The following is a 14906-nucleotide window of genomic DNA, read 5'->3' on the forward strand; positions in this document are numbered from 1 at the left end:
TGAAGAGAGAGAAATAGGAGCTTTTAAGGATTATTCGAATATAAAGAACAAAATTCACAAAAATCAGAGAAGAGAAGTTCAAATTCGGATTTTCTGGATGAATTGAAGCATTCTAGAAGAAGATAGAGAAGGAGAAGAGAACGAATGAGAAGAGATAAGGAGAAGAGAATGGATGAAGAGGGATATAGAAGGAGGAGAATGAGTGAAGAGAGATAAGGAGAAGAAGGAAAGAGAAAATGTAGGTGACGGCTAGGGGTGAAAGTTCGGTGTTCGGTTTGGTTTTTGGCCCAAACCGAAACCGAACCACCTTAATTCGGTTTCTTGATTTTAGAAACCACACCGCACCACTTTACTTTAGAAACCGAACCATATTTATTTCGGTTTCAGAATAAAAAATCAAACCAAACCGATTTTTTTGGGCCTCTTTTATTTGGGCCAATAATCTGCAAATTGGGCCTCATTAATCAACACACTAAGTCACTATTCTCACTAACACAGCAAGCAGTGCAAATTAACAAATATAACAGCAAACAAATTTAGTCCAATTCATACAAAGTACAAAGTCTACAAACCAATCCAAATCATACAAACTTAAGTTTTCAGTTTAAATAACAAACTAACAAAGTATCAAATCAAACCAATCAATCCATACAAACTCAAATTAAACAAGTTTTTAACAGAACTACTTAAGTTAAACATAACATGATCAACATTCAACAACATTACAGCCAGCAGAACAGCAGAACAATAGCAGCAGCCAGCAGAATAGATCGATCCAGCAGGCAGCAAAGCAGTAGCAACAGAACAGCAGAACAGTAGCAACAGAACAGCAGAACAGTAGCAGCAGCCAGCAGAACAGCAACACAGTAGGCCAGTAGCAGCAGATCAACACAGCAGTGGCAGCAGATCAACACAGCAGTAGCATCACAGAGCAATCACTCAAGTATTTCGACCACTTCATCAATTTTAGCATCACCAATTGCCATATTCTTCACAAATTAAAATGTAGCAAGTAAAATCGCAAGTTAAAATCGCAAATTAAAATCGCAATTCACAATTGAACATGCAGTAGCAACGATTAGTATTTAGTACTTTAGTAGGAGAAGACAGGAGAGAGCAAGTAAGTAGAGCAACGATTAAAATCGCAAATTGAATTCGCAAATTGCATATTTCATACCTTAATTAGTAGGAGAAGACAGAAGAGAGAGAAGCAGGTGGACCGTTGACGGTGGTCGCCTGGTGCCCTGGTGTACTGGACGGTGGTCGGAGACTCAGAGGAGACAGTCAGACAGGAGAGAGGACGAAAGAGTGGAGAAAGGCTGAGAGGATTAGAGGAATTAGGGTTTTTTTATTTTTTCATTATATACCTAGGGTATTTAGTTTTGGGCCAGGCAGGGGTTTTGTAGGATTGGGCTTATAATTCAGTTTGGTTCGGTTTTGTTCGGTTTTTCAATTTCCCGAACCGAAACCGAACCGAAAACCGAAATTTTTTTATTTTTGACACCGAAACCGAACCACCCTCCCAAAAAACCGAACCACATTCCTTATTCGGTTTGGTTTTTCGATTCGGTTCGGTTTTACACCGATTCACTTTCACCCCTAGTGACGGCTTGTGAGGGTGAAAATGAGTTAGGGTTTATGCTTAAAGATTTGGGCTTGGGTTGGTAGTAGTCTTCTTTTTTTTTTTCTTTTTTTTCTTTTTTTTTTTTTTAAATTTTCTGGTTGAAATTTTCAACCTTAACCTAACCCATTTAATTTCGAGTCGGGTTCGTGTCAAAAAACCGAACCACATTCCTTATTCGGTTTGGTTTTTCGATTCGGTTCGGTTTTACACCGATTCACTTTCACCCCTAGTGACGGCTTGTGAGGGTGAAAATGAGTTAGGGTTTATGCTTAAAGATTTGGGCTTGGGTTGGTAGTAGTCTTCTTTTTTTTTCTTTTTTTTCTTTTTTTTTTTTTTTAAATTTTCTGGTTGAAATTTTCAACCTTAACCTAACCCATTTAATTTCGAGTCGGGTTCGTGTCAACCCATTTAAGTTTTCGGGTCAAAAATCTCAACCCAAACCCGCTATTTTCAGGTCGGGTTCGGGTCGGATTTTCGGGTCGGGTCAGTTTTTGCCACCCCTACTCTTACATGTTAATTGATATAGATATCCAACATATCACTACTACAGTACTACGTTTATCCTCTTGCATATCTCTTGTACACCAGGGGAGAGGTTGCTTTTTTCTAAACATCATCAAGGTAATAGTCCGTGTATCTCTATTTTTTTTTTTTTTGGTAAAAATAAATAAATATCTCTAAGTTGTTCGATGTAGATAACCGTGCATTTATGTATTTATCTTTTCTTAATACTTTGCTTATTAATTTATTTATTTTTTATTTTAATTTATTAAAATAATTTATGTACATACAGTTCATAATCCAACCAAAATTAGTTAAAAAGAATTTATTTCCAAATATCTGTTAAAAGAATTTATTTCCTAACTTTCTTCAAAAATTAAAAATTAAAAATTATTTGAAAGGATTTGTTTCCTAATTTTTGTTAAAAGGATTTATTTCCTAATATCTCTTAAAATAATTTATTTCCTATTTTCGAACACAATAATTTATCTCGTAATTTACAATGAAACGCGTTTATTTATTTTTGTTAAAAGGATTTGCTTGAAGGTCACGTTTTTTTTTAAATAAATAGTCAGAGTTGGGAAGTTTGAGACATTAGAAACTCACAAGTCCAAGAGTTCAACACAACACCGATAACTTTTTTTGAATTCAGTTTTTCACTCTTAAGGTTTATGGCTTGTAGGAAAAAAGTGAAGATGGAAGTTAACTGGGCAGACCTGCCGACTGATTTGGTGGTTCGTATAGTTGATAAACACATAGTATCATTTGTAGACGGTCTAGCCTTTTCCGGTGTGTGTCGTTCGTGGCGCAAAGCTTGTGATACAGTCAATTTGAAGCGGAAGTGGGATTGTCAAATGCCGTGGCTTATGTTAACTGATGGCAACCAGGATATCAACGAGGATGAATGGATACAGTATCTGGAACCTGATCGTTTAGAGAATGTGATTGAAGCAGAGAGTGTTGAAGACAAGTTTGATGATATTAATACTACTCGAGGCTTGTTGGATTTAACGCATGAGAAAGTTAGGTGTTACAATGTCAAGTGTGATCTATGAATTGTTGGGGATCATCTCATGGTTGGATACTAACTCATGGGATTGATGATAACATGTACTTATTTAACCCTCTTACCAAGGATCGCCTCGATCTCCCTTGTCGCCGTACAATCCCCTTCCTTTGGGATAATTCTGGTGAATTCCTTGGTGCATATTTCATAAACAGGGCTGTTGTACTTAAGGTGTCAGGTGATACTTTATTGGTGGTACTTATATATGATGCCTATCTTAGAGCTGCAATTGCCAAGCCCGGGGACACACAGTGGACACCAATTATATCTGAGAAAAGGGCTATTTACCGGAGGGTTATGGATGTATTATACCGTAGGGATAATCTTGGTACCGATGGACTTGTATTCGTGAATGAGAGTGGCAATATTGCACTGGTAAACCTTGATGATGTTCAGAATAAGAAACCTCTGGCATTAAGTTGGTACGGATGTTACGTACCGTATATACAAACCTACATAGTTAATTCTGGTCAGGATCTTCTGTTGGTATTGAGGATATTTGAGACGGAAACAAACGATGAAGGAAAGGTCAGAGAAGGTGAACATGATATTGATCATTACAAGACAGTTAATTTTAAGGTTTACAAGTTTCAGTTTGATGACAGGAGTTGGGAAGAGTTGAAAGATTTGCAAGATGTTGCTCTATTTGTGGGTAACAATGCAACTATGTCTGTTCGTGCAAGTGAGATGGGATGCCAACGCAATTGCATATACTTTACAGATACTTACACATTCGGTTCTAATGCCACCAAAGATAAACTTGCGGGACATGACTTTTGTGTTTTTCAAATGGGTGACAATATCATCCGACCATTGAAGCTGGAGAATAACACCCACTTACGCTCTTCCTATTGTTGTCCCATGTGTTTTCGTCCAGCAATTTAATTCTAAAATCGATTTTGTCTTCCAACTTGTTTATATTCTTGTAACACATACTCACGCAGCGTTATTTATTATTTATTGGTATCTAAAAGTACATAATATACTACTACTCTTGTCCGGAAAAAAAAAAAAAAAAAAAACAACTCAATTACTTGTTTTTGACCTACCTTACTCGTTTAACACTTTAACCCATGATCACTTACTAAGTTACTATTACAAAGGGTAAACATTCAACACCCACTTAAAGCACTAACCTTATCTACCTACGATAGCTAGCTGGAAAAGAGCCACACCCCATTGATATCCACTATCAACAAAAATATGTTGATATAATGGCATTGTTGTAATATTTGGGAAGTTTTTGCTGAATTCCACGTGCCCAATGTTGGGATGATGATGTGGACCCCGTATATCGAATTTTTTAATTAAATCTTGTAACGGGACATTGTTGACGGAGAGATTAACGCCATCACCTCCACTTTTTGTTGAGATACCAGATGGATGAGGAGAGAGATTAACGCCATCACATCCACTCGTGCTCACTCTTGCTCTGTATCATCGTCACAGCTCTAACAGAAAGTCCTTAATAAACATCAAACATGTCAAGTATTTGCTGAGTTAGAGTTGGGCAATAACAATTTCCTGTAGTGTATTGACTAATATATTAGAAAACCATTGTAGAATTGTTTACTCATGTAATCAATATTATACCCTCTAATTGATACGAATGGCCAAATCATCATTTTACCAACACCATAGGAATTACAGTTGATTTTACCCACACCACCAACATACGAGTTGGCCCTTGGTTTCGATTTTGTTAATTAGTGAACTGGAGAGCAACTTCAAAGTTATCGCCACTAGAATCGAATTTGAAAATTAGTGAACTGGAGAGCAAGAGAGTAAAACGCAGTGTTTGTCAAAAGGTCAACCACGATATTGACCGCAACAGCTAAACAGACGTTAGGAAAGTTCAATTGGTTTGCAACGGATGGCTTGCAACGGGGTGTTACTCACTTTCCAGTTTTGTTCTCACTTTAATGAGTGATAAGTCAGAAATGCCCTTATATCAACGCTGTTGGTTGATATAGGATATCAATATGTATTTACTGGAAAACCAACCAAAATCTTTCTTCACAACCTCACACAACTTATAGGTCCTTTCCCACAACTTTTGTCTTAAAAGGTCCTTATTCACAAAGACGACCTCTTAAAAGGTTTTTTTCCACAAATTTTCCTTATATACTCCCTCCGTTTTTAAATACTTGCTTCATTTCTCCATACGCGGAGTTTTAGGAGAAATTGGAGAAAGTAATAAAATATGGAGTTAGTGGGGTAGTTAATAAATAAAAAATTGTAAAAAGCAAAAGTAGTGGAAGAATAAGAGGAGAGTGAGTATTATCTACCGAGTGTGATAAATTAATTAAATATTGTAATAACTACTACGAGTACTAAAATAACAACCGCTGACATCATCAAACTCCAATATTGTACACATCATTTTCTTCACCTCATTTAATCTATTTATTTTTTTCCTTTAAAATTGGCTGATTCAGAGTGACAATTGAGCTCTTCCCAAATAATATTTTCAATGTCCATTCTTTCTTCCTACGTATTACACACAAGTAAGCTAAAAAAAATGTTAAACTTGTGCATCACACGAGACTAACATATAACTAATAACTACTACGAGTACTAAAATAACAACCGCTGACATCTCCAATATTGTACACATGTCAAGCTCTCTAACAAAATTTTTCGGCCTAAATTCACCTCATTTAATTTATTTATTTTTTCCTTTAAAATTGGCTGATTCTAACAAAAATTTTCGACCTAAATTCACCTCATTTAATTTATTTATTTTTTCCTTTAAAATTGGCTGATTCAGAGTGACAATTGAGCTCTTCCCAAATAATATTTTCAATGTCCCTTCTTTCTTTCTCCATTGTCAAAACATATTTCAAAACATATTCTATTGTATTTGTATGGCTTTCCTTCTACCTATTATTTTAAATTTTCTTTTTTATCTATATAGAAATCGTGCATCGCACGAGGATAATCTAATTACAAATAAATAATAACACATACAAGCTTAACCCAAAGAATAATTAGGAACAAACGAACATGATCAAATGGTCATAGAAGAACATGTTATTAAGTAAAAAAAAAAACATACTTTGTGTCATTAAAAAGAACAAAGAACATAATGATCAAAGTCTAAGGGCCTGTTCACATTTAGTGAACTGATCTGAATAGAACTGGACCGATTGAAGCTGAACTGAGCTAAACTGAATTGAATTGAGCTGAAGTGAATATTTTATGAGAGAAGGAAATTAGGAGCTGAACGGAACTGAGCTGAAATTAAGTAAATTTGACAGGCCCTAATAACATATTATGCTCACATTCTTTGTAAATATATGTTATTTTATTTCGTGTTCTTTATACATATGTGTCTTATTCTTTCAAATATATCATGCGCATGATGCATCCAACTGTACCCTAAAAATTCCATATTTTTCAAAATTATGTGCACTCCCTGATATAGTAATCCCTACTCCCTACTAATTACCAAAGGAGTATAAATAAAAATAAAAAATCAATAAATGTTTACAGAAAACGACGCCGTATGAAGCCCATGTTAAAAAAAAAAAAAAAAAAAAAAAAAAAAAAAAAACTTCCAAGATATCCTTGGTGGGCGAGCACAATCCTCTTCCCAAAATTTGGAGGAGAGAGAAACAGAAAATAGAAGTAGTCAAGGGTTTTCGGCTTTTGAACAACTTAACAACAACAACAACCAGTTTTCCAGAACAAGAAAAACTAAAAATGGAACAAGTTGCAGAGGGCGTTAACAATCTTAGCATTACAGATTCATCCAACAACAATGACAACAATTTCAACAACAACAACAACAACAACAAGAAAAACCGTATTCAAGTTTCCAACACCAAAAAACCTCTCTTTTTTTACGTCAATCTTGCCAAGGTATTTTCTTAAGAATACTTTTGATGGGGTTTTCTTTTTGTTTTTTTAATTAAGTTTTTCTGTTAATTATGCTATTTATTAGACTTTTTGATGGAATTTTATCTGGGGTTTTGTTAATTTTTAGTATAATTTTGTTAATTGTTCAAAGAAAAAAGGGAATATTTTGCTTCTTTTATTTTTCAGAATGTTGGTTTATATAATTATTTATAATAAAAAATGTTCATATCCAGATAAAGAAATGGGGTAAACATTCATAGGACATTTTAAATGGGTATATTTATAATAATTGCTCAGGAAATTTATTGTAGGAACAATGTTGTATGAGATGAATTTTGATTTTATTGCTATGAATAATTATTTGTGTGTAGATTAGCTTTAAATTTAGAATTCGGATTTTGCAATGTGACACTAACATTATTATAGTTTTTGGGCTATATAGCTGATCTATGTTAATTATGATGATGCATTCAACAGTGGATGATATTTTCATATCCGAGTGAAGGGAATTTGTTTTTGCTTAGAGTAGTTTTTGTAAATTTGATGCTCGTAGTATATTTGAGCTTGTTTGGTGTGGATTTATGTTGCTGTGTGTCAGGTTAGTTGACCTTTGTTACAATTTTTGAAGTAGTGGAAGTAATGTAGTTGATAATGTTTTTTTGTAGAGGTATATGCAACAACACAATGAGGTGGAGCTCTCTGCTCTTGGAATGGGTATGTATTTCGTAATCTTAAGCTTCAATTTTTTACCCTTTATTTGATCTTAAACAGTGTATGTTGCCTAGTGGTGCCTTATCTAACCCTACTTCTCCCATAGAAAAAATTGAAAGGATAAAGGGAAGAGAACAAGGAGAATTTTGCTTGGTAACATCTATCTATTTGCTTGTCTTGTTTCAAAGTTAGTTAGCCTCATGATGGTAATGGCTCGTATTTGATGAAACCCAGGATTGATGAGCAAAACAATATGTTACTCATGTAAACCTTAATTTTCTTCAGCTGTAATAAATGACTTAAATAGAAGGTTTATTCGCTAGACTTACAGGTGTATCAATATATGGTTTCCCTCAGCTGAGCTACCAAGGCCAGTTTAGTTATCCAAACTGGATTTTGTGAAAGGATCTTCTGATTAATGAGCTAGATTGCTTGGTAACGACTATGGTTGCATTATCTATAGTTTGTTGATTTAGTGGAAAGGAGTTATTTTTGATGATTATTCATTTATTAAGGCTATGTTTTCTTCTTCTTATTTAAGGTGTTATGATTTGAATTTTTTAAGATATGGTCTGAATCTTTCCTTTTTGGTCTGGTTTGAATCTCTTCAACTAGTCTGTTCAGGCCAATGTTTTGGGACTACCATGATAAAAATGTCAACAAAATCATCTCAATTAGTTTGAGATTTGACCAAAGCCTGCAGATCTCCCATATGCTCATTATAGTCATTAAAGTTTCTTTGTGTGTATTATCAGGTTTTCTTTAGTGACTTTATCTTGCTTTGGTATGTGTTGGACTTGTACTTCTTCGCAAAACAAACTTTTGCCGAATATTATCCCCCAGGTGGACTGTCTGCTAGATTAAAATTAGGTAGCTATAGCGTCGCCTTCAGCACAGATACCATATTTAGCCTAGTTTATCCAGACTAGATATGATTAGAATAGGTCAACTTTCCTAGTGGTTGGTGTTCTTTTCCCTGTGATAAATTACAGACGTGTCTGTGGCTGCTTCGTTTTTTATGGTGCTCCTCTTGATATAAAATTCCACTTCCATTTACAAACTCTTATCGGTGTTCTCCATAGTTTTAAGTTTTTGGTTTGCCTTTTGGGAAAGGGTTGTGTTGGTGAATGGTGAAAGATGAGTGTGATGATAGTTGTTGTACGTGTAAGAGCTTGTATAAGTAAATGATATCAAAGGCTCTTTAATATGTTGAACACTTGTGTCTTGCTTTTCCCTTGTTTATAAAGTGCGAAGAAAAAATTGCCTGCAGGAAAATGGGATTTAGGATTGCTCAGAGTTCTTGAAGCACTTGGTAGTTTGTTTCTAACCTGGCATCGCTGTAGTCAGATACTGTTATTATAAGACATCTCAAGTTAATTGAAATTTACACTGTATATTGTCAGCATAAATTGCTTAGTGCATCAACTTTATTATAATGTTAAACCCTGATTAGCTCCTTGTTGGTATTTGCCTACTTGGTGTTGTTCATTTGTTGCTTTTAAAGTTATATAGTAACTTTGTTGGCTTACTTCTCTATCAAACCTTTGTATCTAGAATTTTTTTGTCCTCTAATTGTCTATTTCAAACCAAATATTTGCTGGTGTCTGCAGCCATTGCAACAGTTGTCACAATCGCTGAAATTTTGAAGAACAATGGATTTGCTGTTGAGAAGAGTTAGTTTCTTTTTGTCTTTCATTTCTATTACTCTTATTTCTAAGTTGTGATTGTTCTTTGGAGCCTTCGGATGTTAATGCTCTATTATTTATTTCTTTTGATAGAAATAGCTACTTCAACAGTTGACATCAATGAATCAGGGGGACGACCTGTCCAAAAAGCTAAGGTATCTGGCTTTACACAATTCGGTAGCTGCATTTAATTTATTGTGGATTGTGGGCATGTGTTCATTTTTCTCTACCAGCCAACATGAATGGAACCAGATAAGGGCATTGTCTTTAGAGAGTGAACATTAGTATTCTAGTTGTCTAGAATTAGTTGCCACATGCTCCTTGCATGTGTAAATTACTCGTAAGAATATAAGATAAAGGCATGATTTTACTAAGCATAAACATGTTAGGAAATTCACATAAAGTTTTTAATTTTGAATGTAGGCTTACTTTTAATTCTGATTTGATTTCTTCTTTAGATTGAAATTGTGCTCGAGAAGTCAGAGAAATTCGATGAGTTGATGGCTGCTGCTGCAGCAGAGGCTGCCGAAGAAGAGGAGCAGGCATAAGGATGTCCAAACTGCAGTGCTCTATCAGTCATTTCAGTCTCTATTTATCTGTTTGCCACTGGTTTGTAAGGGACTCAAGGGTTGTCTTTTCTATAAAGTAAATTGTACTAACGGATTCAGCTACAAAGGCTTTCCCTATCAATTTTGTAACAACAAACAGTTCTATTTCTGGTTTCTTACATTGCAAATTGTGATTAATTCTTTATGGGCTTATAGGGTTACTGATTGATTGCTGACTTGCTGTGCTCAGCTGCTCACTATACTATACTGCTACTTTTTTTTTTCTTTTCTTTTTTTTTTTTTTTTGGCAAAATTGGCCACAACATCCTAAACTATGGCTTTAGGTGCAATGAGCACCCTGAACTTTTCATAATAGTCAAAACACCACAAACTATGATGTAAGGTGCGACGCGTGCCTTAAATGAAAAATTATGGCTGTTTATTTCACCGGAGGAGATGAATCCGCGTGTGCCAAGTGGATGAGATCAATTCACCATTTCTTTAAACTGCTATGGAGTGAAAATTCACTTCCTCTAGTGAAATAAGTTCTTGGAAATTTTCATTTAAGGCACCCGTCGCACCAAGACTATAGTTGGTGGTGTTTTGGCTACTACGCAAAGTTTAGGGTGCTCAGTGCACCTAAGCCATACTTCAAGGTGTTTTGGCCAATTTTGCCTTTTTTTTTTTTTTTTGAGTTCATATTATCGCATGGCAAGCTCTTAGTTGTATAATACAATTTCCACATTGACTCTTTTTCTTTGTCAGAAGACAGGGAGGGTAGTTTTTAAGTTGGTGTTGGCTACTACCAATGGGCTTACTCTTAAAATCCAAAGACTTACTCCTTAAAACCCAATGTTACCTAATACATTGCCGAAAAAGCAAAAACAAGCAAAAATATAAGTTATCATGGTATTGTTTGGGATACAATTAGGGGGGACTTTCAATGACACTTATGTACATAGTGGCAAAATGGATTTTGAGCGATGCAAGTCACAATTACATATGTTTTAATGCAGAAACTTAAATTGCCAGTTATGTAACTACTCAAAATTTCACTAATTAAACCACAAGATTAAACCTTCAGCATATTATTCCACTTCAATCATAATAGAAAAAGATAACAAAAAAGGGGGGAAAACTGTGATATCTCTAGAAAAAGTATAAGCTCCTATCGAGTGGCCATTTGAGTTGCCCCAAACAAAGGCCTTGTGACAAAAGTTGCAGAAGGTAAGTCGCCGCAAAGCTTCATGTGTCAATAAATTCCGTTGGTGAACTCTCCTATGCCTCATCTTCGTCTTCCACCAGTATCCTCTTGCATGCTTCGTAGCACATGAACGAAATCCCAGCAGCTGGCATCAATTTCACACAACTAGGGCCAAGACCTCTATAAAGACCTTGTACCCCTTCCTGTTCGAGGATAGTAGCCAACGCGTGCAACACATTATTGTATACCTTTCCACTTACAGCCCCTGCTTGCATATGCTTCCTGGCCACCTCAAGAGGGAAAGTTGCTGTACTGGAAATGGCACCTGCCAAAGAGCCAATCAGTAGGGTTTCTATATTGCCAATCTTCTCTTGCTTGAAGACTCTGCGATATGCTTTCCGCAGCGTGTCATAAGCACAATAGTTGGTTGCAGCGTACGGAATCACTCCAATTAAGCTTGGGGCAAGGCCTCTGTATAACTCAGAGGCACCTTCCTCACGTATGATCTTCACAAAAGCATCAATTATACCATTGTAGACACCCCTCTGTAAATTTTGCTCAAAAGATGATATAAATCATGTCATCAGTCGTGGGTGTATAATAATCTGGAAGAACAATTGTGGTAAGAAAATGGAAGCACCTGTATGGTTAAGCGGGTCTTCACCAACTCAAGAGGGTATGTCAATATGGTAGAGGAGACCCCAGCACAGGCCCCGGCAATGAGAGAAGGTGGAATAGGGACTTTAGCTTGTTCTCCTTGCTTTGCTGACAAGTACTTATTGACCGTGTCATATGTAAGGAGCTATACAGAAAAACAAGAATGAACATTATATTCATGAAACAGATTTTAATTGATTTGGCAAGAAAGAGAAAATCCGTGTAGCATAAGCTCAACACTCTTAACCAGCACTGTTCAAAACAAGCCAAAATACCCACCAACCCTAGCACCACACATATCCCACAAAAAAAGTGGGAAAAAATATCAACTACTGTCAATCAGAAAAATTCTCAATTACAACCTTGGGATGTTTCAATTTTGGATAGTCTAAAAGTTACGGTGTCATAAAGAAGCTCGTCTAGTATTAGGCTCACTAACAACAATGACAAACAAAACCCAATCAGAACTATAGAGCTACATCACACCAAATCTCAATGACCAAAATGTTAACAAGTCAGAGGACAAGATAGGTACTGCTCATAGTAAGCAAACTTATTTCAGCATTAATTATTATATCATTACACATACCAATACAAATATCATGTTGATCCATGATCAATACAGGCTTATAGAATAAAAGCTTTGTATGAGCTCAAACTAAAAATTAAGAAATCACCCACGTTAGAAGAGCTTTCGCAAACAGAGATAAAGTGCAAATGTGCATCATAGTACGATAGAATGAGGTTTTGTGTTGTGATTTGGACACATACATATTAGTTAACATAATAAAGGTATACCCCTCTTTTCCCATGTCAAATGCTTAGAGCAAGCAAACAGCTTTAAAAAGGAGGTTCACACAAAAACTATATAGCGTCCTGGGATCTAATCATCATTTGATCACAAAGAACAAGATAATTTATGAGAAAGCTGAGAAGCTCAAGCAGCATCATAAAACTCCCTAAAGGAGGCAATAAAACAAACACGATCATCAATCACAACTATAGAAAGTATCTGTCATTGATTAGCTATTTATTATCATTAATTCAATACTTAATCTTGATAAATTCAACTATAATCATAACAAGGGGGTAGATGTCAATGAACATATTTTAGTGAATTCTACAGTCTGATGAAATATCAGCAAAATGATCAAACAACATAAGGCAGCAGCAAAATTTACTCTCACACGACAACTACCCCAACTAATCCTCACAGGTATGTAATAAATTAATACAAAGTGCATGTTTAGTATGAATTTAGGAAAGGTAATAGACTTGAAACATATAAGAAGAAAGAGTACTGTTAAATGTTACTTTGTTAGTTGTTCAATACAACTCAGGACATGAAACCCCTTATTCAACTTGGGGGTTGAGGAAGGTATCAACTAAGTTACCATTGAGTAAGGGTAACGGATAATTGGTTCCATTTTTAGCACTTACAAACAATATATACCAATCATGCTCAATATACATCGAGACAAGAATCATACTGATGGCAATAGAAGAATACTCGTAGTATTTAAGTATATTTAAAAAATTAAACTAGCTAACATAGGCTAAACACTCATTAATAGTTGCACAACCTACTCTATTGCTCATTTTCATTTACAGAATATAATTCATAGTAGCTAATCAAACAATGAATCAAGATTACATAGATAATATACACATGCACCAAATAAGAGTATAAGGCAAACAAACAACATTATCAATTCAGCTAGGCCAAAAAACAGTGAAAGCAAGCACAATTGAAATCACAAAACAAATTAAAACAATTTAATAGAGAAAAATTAATGTTGTTATACCTCAATAGCCTTACTAGGAGCCACCCTAATAACATTAATCAAATTCCCCCTAAACAATCCAGTCCATCCATCACTCTTCATAATTTCCTGAAACACTTCAGTAGTAGAATGTCCACTACTCCCAACCATCAAATGAGTCCTAATAGTCTCCAATGGTGCCACAGCCGTCCTTGAAACCGCGCCGGCAATCGCCCCACTAATCAACCTCCTCAATGAAGGATTAGCAACCTTAATCTTCAATTTCAACCCATTTTTCTTCTTCCTACCCTTCTCCCCTTCCTCAACACCCTCAGGAATCCCAACAATTTTGAACCCTTCAGGAGATGATACATACTTTACATACAAATCCATCAATGGTACCTTAAAACCACCTTCATTGTCCTTAGGATTTGTGGGGTTTGGTGGTACCCCACCACCATATCCCACCTGCCCTACACTTGCAAATACCCCCCTTTTAAAGGGTTGGTGAGAACTCTCTTCTGGGATACTCCATTGAAGCCCTAAATTGCAATTGCTCAAAAACCCCTTTTCATTCCCATTACAAATTTGCAATCTATCCCAACCCATGAATATAATTTTATCAAAAAATAATATTTTTTAATTCAAATTTCCCCAATTTCAAAAATTTAATTTTGCTAGGGTTTCTGAATTGCCCAGAAGATGAAATTCACATGCAGTAACAAACAATGGAGGTTCTGCAAACCAATTAATCGATTTCTGGCAATTGGGTATGTTTCAAAATCGTATCTTTATGCAAAAATCACAGGAAAACGAGGGAAAAAAGGGGGTTAAATTCAATGATTTTCAAAAGGGTATGCAAAAATAGTTTTAATTTATGATATTTTTGATTGAATAAAAACTAAAATAAATCTACACCCGCCCACTTACCCACTCACAGAGAGAGAAAGAGGAGAGAGAAAGAGGGAGGGATTTGATATAGGTTGTCTGGTGGTGCAATTTTATATTTATACAATTTACATAGAAAACTTAGGTTTATTACTTTATTAATATTGCGTAACACCAAATAAGATTCTTCATCTACTAAATATTTTGACTAATATATTCAATTAAAGGAGTCACAATGAAGACGAAATTAGAGTGAGTCAGTTGGAGTGAGTCAGTGAGTGAGATAACTCGTGCAAGCGTCATTCATCGTCAAGATTCTACATGTGTACATTGATGACTTATGTTGGTACAAGTACGACACTTCCGTATTGTTTAACTACTCACGAGTGTTTTAGAAT

At 35.4% G+C, this 14906-nt stretch overlaps 3 protein-coding genes across 3 annotated transcripts; 2 read left to right on the plus strand and 1 right to left on the minus strand.

The window, feature by feature from the left end:
* The first annotated feature begins 2807 nt into the window (after positions 1 to 2807).
* Positions 2808 to 4335, plus strand: LOC110723167 (putative F-box protein At5g60060). Its single transcript, XM_021902493.1, has one exon. It carries the CDS (start codon positions 3177 to 3179, stop codon positions 4074 to 4076), a length of 900 nt encoding a protein of 299 aa, XP_021758185.1. The 5' UTR covers positions 2808 to 3176; the 3' UTR covers positions 4077 to 4335.
* A 2430-nt stretch (positions 4336 to 6765) lies between these two features.
* On the plus strand, positions 6766 to 10245 carry LOC110723169 (uncharacterized protein At2g34160-like). Its single transcript, XM_021902495.1, has 5 exons — positions 6766 to 7055; positions 7718 to 7766; positions 9374 to 9436; positions 9542 to 9603; positions 9907 to 10245. Exons 1-5 carry the CDS (start codon positions 6897 to 6899, stop codon positions 9994 to 9996), a joined length of 423 nt encoding a protein of 140 aa, XP_021758187.1. The 5' UTR covers positions 6766 to 6896; the 3' UTR covers positions 9997 to 10245.
* Positions 10246 to 10838: 593 nt separating this feature from the next.
* LOC110723168 (adenine nucleotide transporter BT1, chloroplastic/mitochondrial-like) lies at positions 10839 to 14649 on the minus strand. Its single transcript, XM_021902494.1, has 3 exons — positions 13663 to 14649; positions 11841 to 12002; positions 10839 to 11745 (listed from the first exon to the last, which is right to left on the minus strand). Exons 1-3 carry the CDS (start codon positions 14227 to 14229, stop codon positions 11275 to 11277), a joined length of 1200 nt encoding a protein of 399 aa, XP_021758186.1. The 5' UTR covers positions 14230 to 14649; the 3' UTR covers positions 10839 to 11274.
* Between the last annotated feature and the right edge of the window lie 257 nt (positions 14650 to 14906).

The sequence above is a fragment of the Chenopodium quinoa genome, unplaced genomic scaffold (genome assembly GCF_001683475.1).
Source record: "Chenopodium quinoa cultivar QQ74 unplaced genomic scaffold, ASM168347v1, whole genome shotgun sequence".
Classification (NCBI taxonomy): Eukaryota; Viridiplantae; Streptophyta; class Magnoliopsida; order Caryophyllales; family Amaranthaceae; genus Chenopodium; species Chenopodium quinoa.

Excerpts from the sequence above, each read along its gene's own strand:
- LOC110723168 (XM_021902494.1), bottom strand. The coding sequence starts at position 14,229 with ATGGGTTGGGATAGATTGCAAATTTGTAATGGGAATGAAAAGGGGTTT. Across the intron at positions 12,003-13,662 it reads CTCCTAGTAAGGCTATTGAG|CTCCTTACATATGACACGGT; the intron begins GTATAACAACAT and ends TTTTCTGTATAG. Across the intron at positions 11,746-11,840 it reads AGACCCGCTTAACCATACAG|AGGGGTGTCTACAATGGTAT; the intron begins GTGCTTCCATTT and ends CAAAATTTACAG.
- LOC110723167 (XM_021902493.1), top strand. The coding sequence starts at position 3,177 with ATGAATTGTTGGGGATCATCTCATGGTTGGATACTAACTCATGGGATT.
- LOC110723169 (XM_021902495.1), top strand. The coding sequence starts at position 6,897 with ATGGAACAAGTTGCAGAGGGCGTTAACAATCTTAGCATTACAGATTCA. Across the intron at positions 7,056-7,717 it reads TTTACGTCAATCTTGCCAAG|AGGTATATGCAACAACACAA; the intron begins GTATTTTCTTAA and ends GTTTTTTTGTAG. Across the intron at positions 9,604-9,906 it reads GACCTGTCCAAAAAGCTAAG|ATTGAAATTGTGCTCGAGAA; the intron begins GTATCTGGCTTT and ends TTTCTTCTTTAG.